This window comes from Callorhinus ursinus, unplaced genomic scaffold, assembly GCF_003265705.2.
Source record: "Callorhinus ursinus isolate GAN/ISIS: 27379988/994484 unplaced genomic scaffold, GSC_fseal_2.0 scaffold36, whole genome shotgun sequence".
NCBI lineage: Eukaryota > Metazoa > Chordata > Mammalia > Carnivora > Otariidae > Callorhinus > Callorhinus ursinus.
In genome coordinates, this window is record NW_027397098.1 from 1,735,968 (window position 1) to 1,755,355 (window position 19,388).

The following is a 19,388-nucleotide window of genomic DNA, read 5'->3' on the forward strand; positions in this document are numbered from 1 at the left end:
TACATCCCTGTAAGTTATTTTGTAACTTGAAGCCTACACATTTGACACCCTTCAACCTTTACATTCTCTATCCCCTACCACCAACCCCACCCCGAAGCAATAAGTCTGTTCTCTTTATCTGTGGGCCAACTTTTGTTTTTAGATTCCCCACGTAACAGAGATCACACAACATTTGTCTTTGTTTGATGTATTTCACTTAGCCTAATACCCTCGCCTTCCATGATGTTGTAGAAAATGGCAAGATTTCCTTTTTTATTGAGGAGTGATATTCTACTGTGTGTGTGTGTATATATATATTTCCCCCCCCCACTCATCCACTGATGGACACTCAGCTTCCATATCTCGGCTGTTATAAATAATGCTGCAGTGAACGTGGAAGTGCACATATCTTTTGGAGTTAGGTTTTTAATTTTTTAAGGAACTTCCATACTATTTTGCAGAGTGGCTGCACCAACAGTGCACCAATGTTCCCTTTTCTCTACATCCTTGCCAACACTTGTTATTTCTTGTCTTTTTGGTAATAGCCATTCAACAAGTGTAAGGTAATCATTGTGGTTTTGATTTGCATTTACTTGATGACGAGTGATGTTGAGTACCTCTTCATATACCTAGGTGTTGGCCATCTGTGTATCTACTTCAGAGAAATGTCTATCCAGATCCTCTACCCATATTTTAATCAGATTGTTCGGGTTTTTTTGCTGTTGAGTTGTATGAGTTTATGTATTTTGGATATCGACCCCATATCAGATATATCATTTGCAAATATTTTCTCCCATTTGGTAGGAAGTCATAGCTAAGCCATGTCCTAGAGCTTTCCACCTATGTTTTCTAATAGGAGTTGCATGTTTTCTGATCTTAAATTCAAGTAGTGAAAGGATTAAATTTTTATGTATGGTATAAGTCAGTGATCCAGTTTCATTCTTTTGCATGTAGCTCTCCCAAATTTCCCAATGCCATTCATAGAAGAGACAGACTGTCCTTTCCTTGTTGTGTGTTCCTTTGTTATGAATTGGCCATTTGTGGGTTTACATCTCTATTCTGTGCCATTATGTGTCTGTTTTTATGCTAATATCATACTCTTTTGATTACTGTAACTTTGTAATGTACTTTGCTATCAGGAAGCCTGATTCCTCCAGCTTTGTTCTTCTTAAGATTTCTTTGGGTATTTGGGGTCTTTGTGGTTCCATACAAATTTTAGAATTGTTTATTCTAGTTCTGTGAAATATGCTGTTGGTATTTCGATAGGGATTGCATTGAGTCTGTAGATTGCTTTGGATAGTATGGACATTTTAACAGTATTAATTCTTCCAATCCATAAGCACAGAATAGCTTTTTATTTGTATCTTTCACTAATGTGTTATAGCTCTTTAACTTATTAAATTCCTATTTCTTTTGATGCAATAGTAAATGGGATTATTTTTTATTAGTATATAGAAATGCAACAGCAACCTCACTGAATTTGTTAAACCATTTTTTGGTAGAGTATTTAGGGTTTTCTGTATATAATGTTCTCTGCACATAGTGACAGTTTTACTTCATTCTTCCCAATTTGGATGCCTTTTCTTTTTCTTGTCTAATTGGTTGGCTAGGACTTCTAATACTTTGTTGACTAAAAATGGTGAGAGGGGACATCTTTGTTCCTTAACCTTAGAGGAAAAGGTTTCAGCTTTTCACTATTGAGTGGGATAGTAGCTGTAGGTTTGTCAAACGTGGCCTTTTATTATGTCGAGGTAGTTCCCTTTATAAATGTCTGCTATATTGAGAGTTTGAATCATGAATGGATGTTCAATTTTGTCAAAAGCTTTTTCTACATTTATTGAGATGATCATAATATGATTTTTTTTTCTTATCCTTCATTCTGTTAACATGGTGTATTAATTGATTGAGTTGTGGATGTTAAACCATCCTGGCATCCCTGGAATAAATCCCACTTGATGATGGTGTATGATACCTTTAATGTATTCTTGAATTTGATTTGCTACTACTTTGTTGAAGATTTTTACATCTGTGTTTATCAGGGATATTGGCCTACAGTTTTCCTTTCTTGTGCCATTTTTGTCTAGTTTGGGAATATTCCTGCCTCTTCTATTTTTGGAAGAGTTTGAGAAGAATTGGTATGTATTCTTTTAACATATTTAGAATTCATCAGTGAAGCCACCAGGTCCTGGGCTTTTGTTTGTTGACAGGTTTTTTGATTACTGATTCAATATCCTTACTCACAGTCTATTGTAGGTTTCTAGGAATTTATCTGTTTCTTCTTGTCCAGTTGTCCCATTATTTAGTATATAATTGTTAATAGTCTCCTCTGATCATTTGTATTTTCTATGATCGTGGTATCAGGTGTCATGACTTTGATTCTGATTTTCTTTGAGTCGTCTCATTTTCTTGGTGCATCTAAAAGGTTTATCAAGTCTCTTCAAAAAAACAGCTCTTAGTTTTATTGATCTTTTTCTATTTAGTGTCTATTTCATTTATTTCCGCTCTGATTCTTGTTCCTTTTTTCTCCATTAATGTGGGACTTCATTTCTTTCTAGTTCCTTGAAGTGTTTGACATAAACAAACAGTCTTCTGTTACACTTCCAATAGAGGATTTTGAATTTGACTGTATATTCACCTTTACCATTGAATTTTATACTTACATGTTAGTAATTCAGCGTCCTTTCATTTCAGCCTTAAAAACCCTTGTATTTTTCATTTCAGCCTTAAAAACCCTTGTATTTCTTGTAGGGTGGGGTACATGGTGATAAATTCCCTTAGCTTTTGTCTCTCTGGGAATATGTTTACCCAGCAAAATTGTCATTCAGAAAGGAAGGACAGGTAAAGTATTCTTGTTGACAGGTTTTTCTTTTGAGCACTTGCTCTCTTGGCCTGCAAGGTTACTGCTGATGGCCTGATTGAGATTCCATGTATATGAGGAGTCTTTTCTTCTCAGTCTTTGATTTTTGAGAGCTTGATTACAGTAACATGTCTTGGTGAAGAAGCTCTTTCGAGATCTTTGAGCTTCATGTACCTAGATGTCCCATCTTGCTCTCCAGATTTCACAAGGGAAACCCTATAAGGCTATCAGCTAATTTTTTCAGCAGGAACTTTGCAGGCCAGAAGTCAGTGGCTTCGTATGTTCAAGTGCTGAAAGGGAAAAAAAAAAAAGAAGAGATAGAGTTTCTCACAGCAACCAAAATTAGAGGAGTTCCTCACCCCTAAACCAGCCTTACAAGAAAGGGTCAAGGGACTCCTTTAGGTGGAAAAAGGCTACAACTAGAAGAAAATTATGAAAAGAAAAAGTTTCACTAGTAAATGCAAACATTACAGTAAAGGTAGTAGATTAATTGTATAAAGTCAATATGGAGGTTAAAACACAAAAGCAGTGAAATCAATTATATGTACAAAAATTAGTCGAGAGGCAAAAAAAAATGTAAACAGGACATCGTCTACATAAAATGTGGACTAGGGAATAAATATTTAATGCTTTTAGAATGTGTTTGAACTTAATATAGACACACACACAGCATGCTGTATATGAACCCCATGATAACCAAAAGATACACAAAGAGAAAGCAATTCAAACGCTAAAGAAAACCATCAAATCACAGCACAATGGCAATACATACATAACTATAAAAATTACGTTAAATGTGAATGGACTAAATGCTCCAGTGAAAGGCTATAGGCTGACTGAATGGAGATAAAAGAATAATATTCTGATGTAAGTGGGGTGTTAAAAGTCTAGGCCTGTTAATCTTTGCTTTATATAATTAGGTTTTCTTATGTTGGGCACTTAGATATTTACAATTCCTATGTCTTCTGTTAGAAGGATCCCCTTATCATTATGTAATGCCCTTGTCTTGCTGCCTTTGTTTTAAAGTCTATATTTTGTCTGGTATAAGTATTGCTATCTTGCTTTTTTTTTTTTAAACTTCATTTGTATGAAATACCTTTTCCCATCCCTTCACTTTCAGTCTGTATGTGTCCTTAGGTATGGAGTTTCTTGTAGGCAGAATACAGACCAGGAACAAGACAAGGATACCCACTCTTGCCGCTTTTATTCAACATGGTAGTGGAAGGTGCAGCAATCAGACAAGATATAAAAGGCATCCAAATTGGTAAGGAAGAAGTAAAACTATTTTCAGATGACATACAACTATATATAAAAATCACAAAGAGTCTGCCAAACTATTAGATCTAATCATGAATTCAGGAAAGTTGTAGGATTCATAATCAATATACAGAAATCTGGTGTTTCTATACACTAATAAACGAGAAGGGAAAGGAAGGAAACCATGCCATTTACAACTCTATCAAACAGAATAAAATACCTAGCAATTAATCTAACCAAGGAGGCAAAAGACCTGTACTCTGAAAATTGTAAGACATTGATGAAAGAAATTTAAGAAAACACAAATGGAAAGATAGACCAGGGTCTTGAATTGGAAGATTCAATATTGTTAAAATTATTGATATCACCCCAAGCAATCTACAGATTCAGTGAAATCCCTGTCAAAATAGCAATAGTGGCTCTCACAGAACTTGAACAAAAAATTCTAAATTGCATGTTGAACCTCAAAAGCCATAGCAAGCTTGAGAAAGATGAACAAAGTTGGAAGTATCACAATTCCAGATTTCAAGATATACTACAAAGCTTTAATAATCAAAATGGTATGGTATGGCATACAGATCAAGGGAACAAGGTAGCCCAGGAATAAACCCATGCTTATGTGGTCAATTAATCTATGACAAAGGAGGCAGGAATATACAATAAGGAAAAGACAAATCTCTAAAATAAATGGTGCTGGAAAAACTGGACCACTTTCTTAAACCCTACACAAAAATTTAAAGACTTAAATACGAGACCTGAAACCAAATGAACCCCAAAAAAACCCACATTGGCAGTAATTTGGATATCGACCTTAGCACTATTTTTCTGGATCTGTCTCCTCAAGGGAAACAAAAAAAATAAACTCTTGCCCCTACATCAAACTAAAAAGCTTTTGCACAGCAAAGGAAACCAGCAAAACAAAAAGGCAAGCACTGAATGAGAGAAGGTATTTACAAATGATATATCTGATAAGGGAGTATTATCCAAAATATATAAAGAATTCATACAGTTCAACACCAAAAAAAAACACATCCAATTTTAAAATGAGCAGAACACCTCTATACATTTTCCCAGAAAAGACCTACAGATGGCCAACAGATGAAAAGATGCTCAGCATCACATTAGTGGAAATGCAAATCAAAATCATATCACCTCACATCAGTCAGAATTAATCTGGTATCTAAAACAAGAAATAAGTGTTGACAAGGATATGGAAAAAAAGGGACCCTCATGCCGTGGGGGTGGGAATGCAGGCTGGTGCACTATGGACAGCAGTATGGCATTTCCTCAAAAGTACTTGTAAAAATACGGGTACTACATGATACAGTAATTCCACTTCTGGACATTTACCAGAAGATAAGGAAAACATTGATTTAAGAAGACAGAGACACCCGTGTGTACTGCAGCATTATTTACAATAGTCAAGCTATGGAGGCAACCCAAGTGTCTATAGAAGAATGGATAAAAATGTGGCATGTACACAGGAGTATTACTCAGCCATAAAAAAGAATGAAATCTTGTCATTCACAACAACATCAGCAGACCTAAAGGGTATAAGGCTAAGTGAAATAAGCCAAAGAAAAATACCATATGATTTTACTTAGATGCAGAATCTAAAAAACAAAGGAACAAGCCAGCAATACAACAACAATGGTGACAAGAGAAACAGACTCAAATTGATGGTCACCAAATGAGAGGAGGTTGCGGGGAGGGGCAAAATGGGTGAAGGGGATCATGAGGTATAAACTTCAATTCTAAAATTGAAGCCACAGGGATGAAAAGTACAGCATAGGGAATATAGTCAATATTGTAATATGCTTCTCATGGTGAACGTTTGTAACATGTAATTGAATCACTGTGTCTATATATATATGTATACACACACACAAAATATCAACTACAATTCAAAATTACAAGTCAAATGGCTTCCTAAACTGCTAAGAACACTTCTGTTGGTATCCGACGGCCTGGACTCAAATCCCACCTCTGTTACTCAGCTGTGTGATGGTGGGCATGTTCCTAATCTCAGTTTTCTCCTCCCTAAAATGGACTTAATACCTACTTTACATGGATTATTCGAGTACTCAATAAATTGACCACGTCGTTGTTTTAAAAAAAAAAAAAAAAACGGTGGCACAGAGCTTCGCTTTCTTCAAAGCACTGAATTCTACATAGATGGTATTTGAAATGATAGACACAGGTTTGTGTATTACACACAGTGGGATTTGTTCTGTTTTCTCTTACTCCTCCTCCTCCCTCAACCCTCCCCCTGGTATAATTACATTTCAGGAAGCAGCCCAGTTTGGACAAGGGATATGTATTTGGATTTAAAAAAGAGCCCCTTAAATGCTATTTCTTTAGGTTGATGAGATACAGTGACTGTTTACTGTTCATCAGCCCTTAGACATTCTCTAGAAATTGCCTTTTGTTCAATTCAGTCCTCTCTATTCCTCTTAAATGATACCATTTTCTTCTGTTCCCTTGCTGCTCCCCCCCCCACCCACCCCCCCTCGTCATGGCCATCCTTCCCCTTGCTATAGCAAGGTCAGCGCTGGTTTGGTGTGGGCCCCCCCCCCCCCCAATAGTTTCTCTGTGTCCCGCCACCATGTTTTGTCTTGTAGCTTTCCTGTCACATAATACAGGTGGTTCTGTAGGACAAGCCATAAATTACTCCTTTCCTTCTGATTTTTCTTATGTTTACAAAGCGTTTTTGGTTGAACCATGGTGCCTGAACAGAGTACTTTGTTGAAACTTTAAGTTAGGACTAGCTTGAATACTTAAATATAACAAGGGTTGTTGAGCAGCCATTGTGACAAGCAGCCTCTACCTGGCAGGACCTCACATCCACCGGAGCCAGGTGAGCCAACCAGTAGTAATACTAAGGCAAAGAGACCAAGAAACACTGAAACATGAAAATGTCATAATTTCGCCTAGGGACAGAAGTTGCATACTTTTTTCTACAGGTTATATTAGCTATACATTATTAAATTTTCAATAAGATTAGGTAAAATATAATAACGTTTAGTAAAAAGGAATTTACTGTTTGACTAAATCAAACAGCATTAAATTACCTTTAGATCTCGATTTTATTTTCTATTCCCAAGAAACTTGACTCTCACACCTCCAGTGGTTTGAAAATGTTACAGTCCTAAGTGCTGCCCTGTTCTCCTCCATCCCCCATCTCCTCACAAGTTGTCTCCTGCCTTCTCTGTTAATGCCTGAGATTTGCTTTCCTCCTGCAGCAGTTTAACTGGTGACAACACTTGCCAGGCTCTCCCTTTTATTCCCTTGGCTTTCAGAACAGAAACCAGGATTCAGTGTAAATGGTGAGCTGATCCGGAAATGACTCACCGAACTGCAACTGTAACTTTCCTTCATCGGTGCTTTTTTACATTGAGTTATTCCTCCTCTCAACCACTCCACACTTTTTACAGTTAAAGCTTCTAATTTTTAAACACACAGCTTTTCCCCTTTTCAAGTGTTTTAAAACAATTTAACTGTATCAGAACACTTACATGATAAATGCTTAAGATCACAACTGGTGCACTCTCACGTCCTCTCTCCACCTCCTGTCCCTCATTCCTCAGAGTCTTAAAGCCTGTGGAAGTCCATTTTATGCTCATCTGGTTAAGTTACCGATGCATTCAAGCTGTAGAGTGCTGCTGAGGTCTGGGTAACTGGTCAGCAAATGGTCCTCGCTGCTATTTCCTCTGCTCTTGGTACCAAGGGCTTATCATTGCATCTCTACTTTAATCATCTCTCAGGAATTCCTTGCCTAAATACTAGATGTCCTAAGCTTCATCTGCTTTCAGACTTAAGGATTTCTTTTTCTAAAGAGTTTGTCTGATACTTTATTTGGTATGAATTTAAGAATAAAGTAACATCACAATAAAGGTTTTAAAAAGGTAAGCAGTTTTCCAAATCGCCTCTTCTAATTGGGGGTATAGTAAAAGTCTTTGGTATATTTTATGAAAATTATAGTCTAGCTTTCAAATACTGTATGCACTAAATGTAGAATCACTGAGTGGGTAGTTACTGTTATTCTCCAGAATATCTGTGCTTAAGATACTCATAGGTATCTTAAAAATATGTTGGAATATTTATGTTTGAGGTTAATCGTGTTTGAATGAAGAAGGTTGTTTTCCTAGTTGTTGTTTGCCTCTTTATAGTGCTAGTTAGCTCCTTATCTGGGTGGAAGCTGAGTCTCTAATTATGTTAAGAAGAGCTAAGACATCCCACCATTCAGGGCTCCTGAGGAACACTGTAATACAGACTGTTTATCAGGTGGATATACATGAGAGCCCAAAAAACAAGGAAACGTATGCAGATAATTGTTCCGGTCAACTAATGGCCAAATAAAGCCTGTTTTACATTTTGAATGCTGACGTTTTAGCTGTGACTTACCTAAACAAATGAGTTTTCTACCTTTTAAACTGAGCAAATTTAAGCTTACAAAGCTTGAATATTTTCACATGTACCTTCAAACAAATTCTTTACTTACTCTATGCCTCAAATTAGTGGTACCTTGAAGATTTGGATTTAAACCTCCACTTTTAAAAATTATACATGTTTAATTATCCTAAATGAGGGGCTATCCTAAATGAGGGGGGCCTAGGTGGCTCAGTCGGTTAAGCTTCTGCCTTCGGCTTAGGTCATGATCCCAGGGTTCTGGGATCAAGTCCTGCATCGGGCTCCCTGCGCAGTGGGGAGTCTGCTTCCTCTCCCACTCCCACTGCTTGTGCGCTCTGTCAAATAAATAAATAAAAATCTTAAAAAAAAAATCCTAAATGATTCTTGGCCTTTTAGTCAAGGCCCATTTTTCTTCAAATGGCTAAGCATCTGCTTAAGAGGTTTAAGACTGTAAAATCTTAACTTCTTCCTTTCCTTTCTGAAGTCCATGCCACATCCTCAAAGAACCACTACATTTTATTCTGCAGTATGATTATAGAAGCAGATCTTTTGTACATCTTGTTCTCCATGACGAGACTTAGTTTCTAAATTATCTAATTCCTGAAAAGGATATTGTGTGGAAAGTTGATTTAAAGCTGAAACAGTCTCCAGGAATGAGTAAATGGGTAGAGAAACTCAGACATTGCACATTTAAGGGAATGAACTTGCTTGTTAAAACTGATTTGAAATGGCCCTACACGCTTTCTTTGTGTGTCATGTGCTATTGCATCATCCAAGTTTGGGCCCTTTCCCAATGCTATTTCCTCAGCAAGCCCAAGAAAAGGAGTATTTTCCATAAACTAGTCTTCATCAACCATTTGATTCTGTTCTGAATTCCAACTTTTGAATTTTTCCCACTAAATCTATGGCTTTTATTTAAATGAAGTCTGTTACAGGGATAGCTCTTGGTCCTATATTGTCAGATATTTAAATAACAAAACATCATTAACATTATTTCAAAAAGAATGACATAACTGCCATTGTAACTAAAGGAATTTGTTGGTAAAGACTTAATTGGATTTCTTAAAGGGAATTTAAAGGTTCACATTGTTATTCAAAGACATAATTACTTAATAATTATGAAAACTTTAAATAGAAAAACACTTTTATTGTTGAAATTTATAAGCCTCTTTAAGGAGTAATTTGACTTTCAAGTTTCCTTGGAATTCTCAGGTAGAAGTCATGTGGATTTTTTTTTATCAGAAAAATAAATCATTGCCTCTGTGCCTAAGAAAACTCAAAGAAGAGAGTAATAATAGGCACAGTTGCCTCTCACATGATTTTTCTCATAGCATTTCTTGAAGTAAACTCTTATTCAAGATGCTAATGCTATTTTTCCCCCCCGCCAGATAATGGATTTATACCTGATTCACTTCTAGAAGATGTGATGAAAGCACTGGACCTTGTTTCAGATCCTGAATAGTAAGCTAAATAGGAAATATTATTTAACTGACTCAAAAGGATTCCATTACATTTAAAACAGTACACACATTTTGGCCTTTTTTAAAAATCTAAACCTGCATATAGGCAGCTTAGTTCTTTACGTAAAGCAAAGATTTAGGAAGAAATCAAACTAATCCGTATTTATAGCAGAGACTTAACATACTCTTTTTCTATTGTTTTTTCTCACTACAAAACCTTTTCCATTTCTTTTAAATTTTGTTCATATCTGAAAGTAATGACAGTTATCTGTAATGTCCGTATTGCTAGTTGCCCTGCTGAAAGGACCAGCAACCTTCTGACTTGGTCTTAAAGACATCTGATCGAAGACACTGGACACTCTATATCATTAAATTGATTGATCTAAAACCTTTGTAAGCAACCTTACGGAATGTTATGTTTTGTTACAGAATAATAGTTTTCAGTCTTGCCAAATGTTAATATGTCCTCTTCATTCTTTTATATTTTGTACATTGATACATCTATAACTTCTTAAATTTGTGCTTTTTGTTATCCATAAGAATCTCTCATTAAGGGGATACATCTTTTGCTCAAATAGGAAAATTTAAAGATCACCTATGATCTGTACTAACTTTTCCTCCTTCTGCAGTTTATTTTCAATCTGAAAGTTATCTGACAATGAACAAATTAGAGCTTACAAAACATCAAAGGAAAAGATTCAGCAAAAGCATCATCAAACATACTAGTATATGCAGTTTTTAGAACTTGATATATAAAATGGCTTGGTGTATTTTCTTTGAGAGTATGAAACACACAGACATTTTCAAATTGCTCACATCTGAATTAATTTGTGTCTTATTACCTAGAGCTCTGATATTATTCATTAATTGCTTCCAACTTAAAGAGGAGGAACTCAATTCAGAAAATTAAATTTGTCCAATAAATGGTATAATTGTAATTATGAGTTGCGATTTTACGAAATATGTTATTTCTTCTAAATGGATTTCCAAGTAGAAACCGTCTTGTTTATTGACTAATTTGCCAAAGAGAATTGAACTCGAGCAATTTTGGTTACTGACAATTCATAAGAGGGAAAGGAGGGAAAAAAAAGGTTTTTTTTTTTCCAAATTCTTAGATATGTGGCTATATGTCTACTTAATTTTCCTTTTTTCATCAGAATACATACATACCTTGAATTATAAAGTTAGTATACTAAGTGAGACTGTTTTTCTAGAAGTAGCTGACAGATTGGACTGAGTCCTTCATTCTGTATTTTGGTCTACTCACATTTAAAATATGTGATGGCCTATAAATGAACAGCACCTCATTAGGATTAATGAATTAATACATTAAATATGACCTTGCCTTCATTTGTTTCATGTCCTAACCTGCTGCCTTTACTCAGACCTGCTCAACCGTCATATCCTTTGCGTTGTAGAACAAGGTGTATTTACCCTGGCATGTAGGATTGGGGAGAGAACATGGAAAGTGAAAAATTTCTGCAAAGACCATTTTCATTTTTACAACTCTGCCTTCCTAGTCACACATAACCCCTTTCACCAGCCTTGGCTCCACCTAAATGGCAAGGGCTAAGCAAAGCACCGTTCACTGGAGTCTGCTTCTGGAATAATATAGTCCGTGCCTCTCACTGTCCTTCACTACACCTCAGCTCTCTTTACCCTCTGGGTTACATCGTCTAAGCTTAAATTTTAAGCTTCCTTCGCATTTGGTTCTTGAAAGTAAGTCTTTTGGGAGATGTTTTTGATTATCTGATGTTCCTTTTGATACCGTTTCTTCTTTGAGCTTAAACATTTTTTTAAGTTAAATGCCTCATATGATTGTTAAATTCAGGCATACCTATGAAGCAAAGAGAATTGCCTGTGGGAGGTTATAAGCCTGCCTTTACAAGCCAAGCTTTTTAAATTACTTTACCTAATAAGGGACCATGTTCCAAAGTCGTCATCATCATTTAAATTCTAAATAGTAACAGAGTGCTCTGGTTTAAAAATAACCAAGTTTTGGCAAATTAGATGTCATTCCTGTGTATTTGTCATTAAGAGTCTAAAAAGAACAGCTCTTAAGATTTTTGGCAGTCAGATGTGTTATAGTACTACTAATTTAATCTTTATGAAAGAAGGAAAATAAGCTTTTTCTCCTTTGGTATCCACTGATTTTCTTTTTTCTTTTTTTCCCTCCCCATAGTATAAATCTCATGAAGAATAAATTAGATCCAGAAGGATTAGGAATCATATTATTGGGTCCATTCCTTCAAGAATTTTTTCCTGATCAGGTAACAGAGTTGAAGAAATAGTTAAATGTTTTGTTCTATTGGGATGAACATTTTGTGATTGTTTCAGCATTTCTTTTCTACTCAGGCAAAACAGTCTAACATGCAGATGGAAGACAAAGCACAGTTATGATGTGAATACTTCTCCATACAGAGAGGGTAGAAGGGCATGTGTGTTCCAAAACAGTAATACAAAATTTCTGGGGAAGAGTATACAGGCACCAGTATATACACACTATGGTAGTGTTTTTCTAAAGGGAGTATGACATTAAGAAACAGGTGGAGTAAGAAGAGAAAGGTCCTCTTTATCTGCCTGCACCTTGTTTTCCTTCTCTCAGGTCACGGTCAGGCATAGATGGTATGTATCTTTTTGGAACTTTTTAAATAGATTTAAATAAATAGAGAAGGTAAGGAGTCCGTATGGAGGGGAAACGCCTAAGTTCCAGGAGAATTTTAGTTGAGTAAAAGAACCTTTGAGAGGAGCTGTGCTATTTCATGTTAGGACTTGTCTTCCACTGGGCTTTGAGAGGAGCTAGCCTCAGTACTCCTGAGTGATGACGACATCATTGACAAAGCCCATTCTGTAGCTTACGCCTGTCTTTTCTTCATGTTTCCTATCTCAGTGAAGGATTTAACTGCTAAACCAGATGCTAACTTTAGGCCAGGTATAGTGGGATCGTTTCATCAGATACCATGGTGGTTTATGTTAAAGATCATTGTTTCGATAGAAATGCCAGTTTCTGTTTCACCTCTCTTATAAAGGAGAGGTACTGCCAAGCTTAAAATGATGGAGGGAAAATGTCAAGATGTAAGTGTTAATTTGATGTTTCAGGTTTAAATTCACAGAGTGGACATTATCACTGACATTCAGTCTTGGTAATTAAAAGAGAACCCATATTTTCTGAATCTGGATCTGTTATGGTTAATGTGAGGAAAGAAAGTGAGGTGAAATTCAAAAAGTCAGTATATCACAGGATAGCTAGGCTTCTTTAAATTTTGGTAAATGCTTCATGAAAAAAATACTCTTTTCTGACATTAAAATGACTACTGGATTGTGGTATCCTCTGTTTTAGATATCTTAATGTTTAGTAAATGATAGCATTAACTTTATAGCATTAAATTAAAAACTATTGCCCTAAATCTGGAGGCAGATTTTGAAAAGTGCTTGGGAAATATAAACAAAGTGTGAGTTACCAATTATTCTTTTCAGATGTGATTCATTACATAATAGTATTTGTAAATATTCTAAGAACTTAGTAGTTCAAGAAATTAAATTTTTAATTGTAGTATTCCTTGAGGTAATTTTAGTCCCCTGGTTCTTTCGAAGTGTAATCTCCAAAAGCTTATTAGATGTGCAAGTTCTCAGGTCCCTTCTCCAGGGGATTCTCCAGGTGCCAGAGTTTGAGACCTGCTGCTTCAGAGGAAGACTGGTCACACTCCCGCGCCTACTCTCATTCTTCTGAACTTCCTGTGGCACTTCTCTTCTGACCACAGCCCACACCACTGAGGTCATCTTTATACTCCTTTGTACCTAACAGACCAATTTTGTGAAACTCAGTAAACATTTAATGGAGTAAAGTTGCAAAACTGGGGTCAGAAGGGCAGCCAGGAAAATACCTAACTTCAGTAATCTCTGCAAATGCTTAAAGTAGGTGCCAGGGAAGAGCAATTTCTTTGCCTGGCGGAAAGGCAGATTGGAGTGGGAGGTTAGGGGGGCTGTGGAGGAATACAGAGAAGGATTTCCAGGCAGTTTGTTTATAATAAGAGTAGCAGAAGCAACTACCATTTTTTTTTTTAAAGCTCATAACTATGCCTGGGGTACTGTGTGCCTTATGAGCTAGGTACTATTTTCCCTCCATTTTGTCAATGAGGAAATTGAGGATTAGAGAATGTAAGAAAATCGCTTGAGGTCCTACAGCTAGACAGTGGCTAATTCAGCAGTCCAGGGTAGGTACTGCGCCACTGTGTTAGTTACCTTCTGTTGATATTTTAGCATTTTCTGCCAATTGTTAATGAGTGGAACTAACGAATATAAATTGTGTATCCATTCCAGTAAAATGTTTACTTTTGAAGTACATTAACTCTGAAAATAAACAGCCAAATTATCTAAGTGACTAATTCCATCAACTCATGTATACAATTAAGAAAATGATCACATTATTGATTTTTCTTTTTTGTAAAGCATTTTGAGTAGGATGCAAAGAATTATAAGCTTCGATTTATTAGGTCTCTTTTTTAGTTATCTGAGAGAGAGCATGGGCAGGGGGAGGGACAGAGGGAGAAGCAGACTCCCCACGGAGCAGGGAGCCTGATGTGGCGCTCCATTCCAGGACCCCGGGACCATGACCTGAGCCGAAAGCAGACGCTTACCTAACTGAGCCACCCAAGCACGCCACTTTATTAGATCTCTTTTCTCAACTTTCAAGTTTAAAAAAAAAAAAAAGTGAATGTACAAAGAGCCAACAACCAAGTCTTTTCATGGGAAAATGACTAATACGTTTGTCTGAAACAGAAAATTCAGACAACTGAGTAGGTGGAGAAATGGCAGAAAAGGTAGATTAGGTCCTGTATTTTAGGATTCTTGGTTGCAAATCACAGCCTGAATTGACTGCAGTGGGAGGGAAAAGGAAGAATTGTGAGGAGTAGCTTACATGCATTCAGGAACGGAAGGAGGGAGGGCTGGGGCCGTCTGTCCCTCTCCCGCCCTTTCTCTGGAACATTGAAGCCACTGTTGCCAGCAGCTCTCTTCTCTTAGTTCCAGAAATGGAACAAATTCTAATATGGACCAGGACCAGTTTTTGTCCCATGCGCATCCTTACATCAATCAGATAAGGCAAGGAACACAAGGCCCTAGGCCCTGAGGGAAATAACTGGAGCCAGGTACCTCAGGTGGGGCCAGACCATTAACGGCCTTGAATACCAGGTTAGGAGAATTGAACTTGATCTTTAGCTAACTGAGAACAGAAGGTTAAGGCAGTAGGGATAACATGATCAGATTTCCTGCAAGTTTAGTAAAATAGGAATTTAGAGGATTTCACTTCTTTATGGAATATTATTAAAGTCTCTTGGCACTGTAATTTGCATTTTCATTTCCCACAAGGATCTTCTCACTATTTAAAAGTTGACAGTATTTAGATGGGGGAGGGTAGGTGAAAACCCCTAATACAGTATTGTAAGCTGAATGGAAAATATTGGTACAGAGATGTTTGCAGGCTAACGAAAACTGACATTACTGCTCTTATGTATTTATTGAGAGGAACAAATTATTTACAACCAGCAAGAGAGGGTAAAATTTTAGGAAATATTTGTGTTTTAGAACCCTGTCCTTTAAAAAAAATAAACCAATACAGAAGAGCTTGTGATAAAAATCAATACTTCCCCACTTTCCAGCATCTTCCCCAGAAGCAACTATTTCAGTTTTTGTTTTCTAGTAGATAAAGTCTTAAGTTTCTTGCTTCAGCAAATGATTTTCCAACCAAAATTTTCCTTTCAACTGCTAATTAGAAATTGCCTAATATAAAAGTATACTTTAAAGTCTTAATAGTATTTTATTTATAATAGGGCTCCAGTGGTCCAGAGTCTTTTACTGTCTATCACTACAATGGATTGAAGCAGTCCAATTATAATGAGAAGGTATGATCATTCCAAGTAATTTGTCTTCACTTTAATTGGTAAATATGAGTATATAACAAGGTTTGATTCCCATAAAACTTTCCAAGAGTCTCTACTCTCTTTACTATTACAACATATTTTAGCACTGTTTATATTTTGATCTGATCAGTGTATGTTAGTCATTGAGATCTTCATTGGAGTTTGGAACAATAGTTTCACTGTGACAAAATAACTACATTTACTACATTTTGTTACTCTTGGCTATATAGATATTACTAAGTCAAGTTTTGCCCATAAAATAGGTCCTGTTTTATCTGATAATTGTAGTAACTTCAGTTAAATTCTTTGTGGACAATTTTTCAGAAATGGAAGATGTACTGGGGGGAGTTAAAAAGTGTGAGTTGTACTCTCATTGTATTAAATTTATTTCACCACAACTAGAAAGTAATCTATTAACGCAAATAAAGATGCAAATGTGTTTTTATGGAAACTCCCAGTTAAAACTAAGAAAGCTTATAGATTTTATATTGGAAGAACCTAATTACAATCATGTGTACCAAACACTGAATATATAAAAATATATGTACTTTGGAAGAAGGCAGTCTGTATCTGTTCCTTTTAAATTTTACATTTGGAATTTCTCTTCCTACAAAGAGAGATTAATGACTGACTCGTTTAATGTACACAGTGAGCCCTTATAATGGGTTGGGGTATTAGTATATTATTTCATAGACAGCTCTGAAAGTTTATTGTAATTAAGTCAGAATAAAACTTGTTTCCAATATCCACCTGCCCATGTATATTTTATATGATCATTGCCACTGTGTATAAACTACCTGGCTTGTTTTATCTGCCAAACTTTTTTGTTTCTGTCCTAACACCCTTCTTTATTTTTTCTCCGTGATTTTCCATGCAGTACAGAGTACCCTCATGAATAGCGTTTCATAATTACAGTAGCAAATTTGCCTCTAGCTCTGGAAATTTAACATTTTTAAATTGAAAGAAAGTCCTCCTCTGAATATATAGCTCTATTTGTATTACAGTTTCTCATCTCATGAGACAGCATTTCCATTCCAGTGCCTCCATATTAAAGCAGTAAGAAGTATATGTTATATAAATAAACATTTCTTCCAACTCGTATATGTTAATTAAAGGATGATTTTTTTCCTTTATCAAAAACAACCTGCATGTATTTTAGGATTCACATTTTTAAAATCATGATCTTAATCTAAAAATCAACTGCCAAGCTATCAGTTAAAATGTGTATCACCATCTTGTTTCCAGATATATTTTCACATTAACTAGTAAGCAAATATTCTTGCTCATATCAAAATAAAATTAAATATAAAGTTCTATATGAAACAATATGCAACGCCTTGTTTGCTAGCCCATGCAAAGTTTTATATCCTTCATAAGAATTGGCTAAGAATATTGGTTGACCTTTGTGGCTTTCTTTGTTCAACAGGTAATGTATGTTGAAGGGACCGCAATTGTTATGGGTTTTGAAGATCCCATGCTACAAACAGATGACACTCCTATTAAACGCTGTCTCCAAACCAAATGGCCATACATTGAATTACTGTGGACCACAGATCGCTCTCCTTCACTAAACTAATTTGCCTATTTATAAGGAAGATTGTAATAGCAGATGTTGAAAGAGGGATGCAAGACTGGCAGTCGGCTACATTAAGCTATACACTGGTATCACTGATTAACTGTAAATAACAATTAAAAACACATTTTCGGTGTTTAAGATATGTTTAAATTATTTGTTTTAAAGCTTTATGTTAAAGGTTATCCTATTTTAACTCTTTATGTGAAATTTACTGGCAAAATTAAGCTTTAATCAGAGTTCATCACTTTTACAGTCAGATAATTGATCATTTATTGCATTGTAAACATCCTAATACTATACAGCATTTGTATATTGAGTATCAAAGTTACTATTTATAAACTACTTTGGGTTTTTATTTCATTCAGACATTTTATGGTTTCAGTGATTCTGGCTTGCAGTCTATCAGCCTCCACATTGAAATGCACAAGAGTTAAATCTTATTTCTTCTCTAAAATCTGGTTTCCGTTAGGAATACTGATAAATTATCAACCTGGATTCTTTGCCAATTGGCTTAGCTCTGGCATGTTTATAAAAAGTAGAAACTATAAGGGAACATTACCGTTTATTCACTGATATATAGAGGATGTATTTCATAGCTAAGAGAATCTGTTTGATGGTCCTAACACTGTTAACTTACTGTGTGTGGCCAAATACACTTTTCCAGATCTGTCCCAGCAGCCCTGTAAGCCAGCTTTCTTGTATATTTATGTGATAACTGCATGAGAACATCTGTTATTACATTAGTATATTGCATTATTTATTATGATCCTGGTGGATGGTCTAAATAAACATTTTTTTTCTTTAACTGTAGCTTGGCATTTTTTATATTAGTGACTCAAAAGAAACTAATACTCAACGGTGTTTCTGCCCAGCAATCCTGAGAGTACATCATAGAACAAATGCCTACTGAACTTCTACAACACCTTGAAAAGGAGACCAAACTGTATGTTGACCTCAGTTCTAGAACTTACTTACTTGGACAGCCAGGAGTACTAGAACCTGCATAGACAAAGTTACAGGAGCCCCAGCCTGTTTATTTTATAGAGAGATTTATTTCAGTAGGTTTGTTGCCCAGCAATTTGAAATGTGAACAGCCTCCTTCCTTCACTTGAGAAGCATTTGTCAAGTATCCTCTTAGGAATTTAAGAACTGAATTTTATGGGCACCTGTGGGACTCAGTCAAGTGTCTGCCTTCAACTCAGGTCATGATCCCAGGGTCCTGGAATCAAGCCCCACGTTGGGCTCTCTGCTCGGGGGGGGGGGGGGGCGGGCGGGGGGGGGGGGAGGCCTGCTCTCTCTCCCTCACTCCCACTCTCAAATAAATAAATACATCTTAAAAAAAAAAAATTTACCTTCATTGTTTAGCTGAATATGTATTTGCTCTGTGAAATTGGGATTTTATTTAAATTTTATCTTTATAAATGTTAACAATTCTAATATAAGTAGGTTTTAGCATAAGAAAAGATTTTTGGTGACATGTTCAGGAGTGTGATACTAGCTACGAGAATTACAGCTGTGCGATGTCTTTTTTTGTTGTTACTCTTGGCTTCTTCCAAATGTATATAAAACACATTGTGCTAACTCTGGTCCCAAATTCCATAGGATTATGAAAAAGCATAGATTTTCCCATAAACATTGAGCCTACAAAATAGTGTTTACTTTTTTATGATTGTTATATAACCATCCCAAAAGCTTCGTGGCATAAAACAATCATTTTACAAATTCTGTGGCTGTAGACTTTAAACAGAGCACAGTGGGGAGGGCTTCTCAATCTAGAGGCTCAGCTGGGAGACTGGAGGCATCTTTACTCATGTGACTGGACCTTAGCTCGACCTAAGAGACAGATAATAGAACACTACACTTAAGGCTGTGGATACATTTTCTTTACACATGGATGTGAGATGCTTACCAAGATCAACTATATGCTGGGC

At 36.1% G+C, this 19,388-nt stretch overlaps 1 protein-coding gene across 6 annotated transcripts in view; it reads left to right on the plus strand.

The window, feature by feature from the left end:
* MINDY3 (MINDY lysine 48 deubiquitinase 3) overlaps positions 1-18,702 on the plus strand; it is an 86,028-nt gene extending 67,326 nt beyond the window's left edge. For 2 of the 6 annotated variants that reach the window (XM_073879874.1, XM_073879872.1), the window contains 4 exons: positions 3,974-4,100; positions 12,146-12,233; positions 15,792-15,863; positions 17,308-18,262. In XM_073879874.1, the coding sequence (XP_073735975.1) occupies positions 3,974-4,100; positions 12,146-12,233; positions 15,792-15,863; positions 17,308-17,457 (437 nt within the window). In that variant the 3' untranslated portion in view covers positions 17,458-18,262. The other 4 variants (XM_025853551.2, XM_025853549.2, XM_073879873.1 and 1 more) reach the window with 3 other exon arrangements.
* The last annotated feature ends 686 nt before the right edge of the window (positions 18,703-19,388 follow it).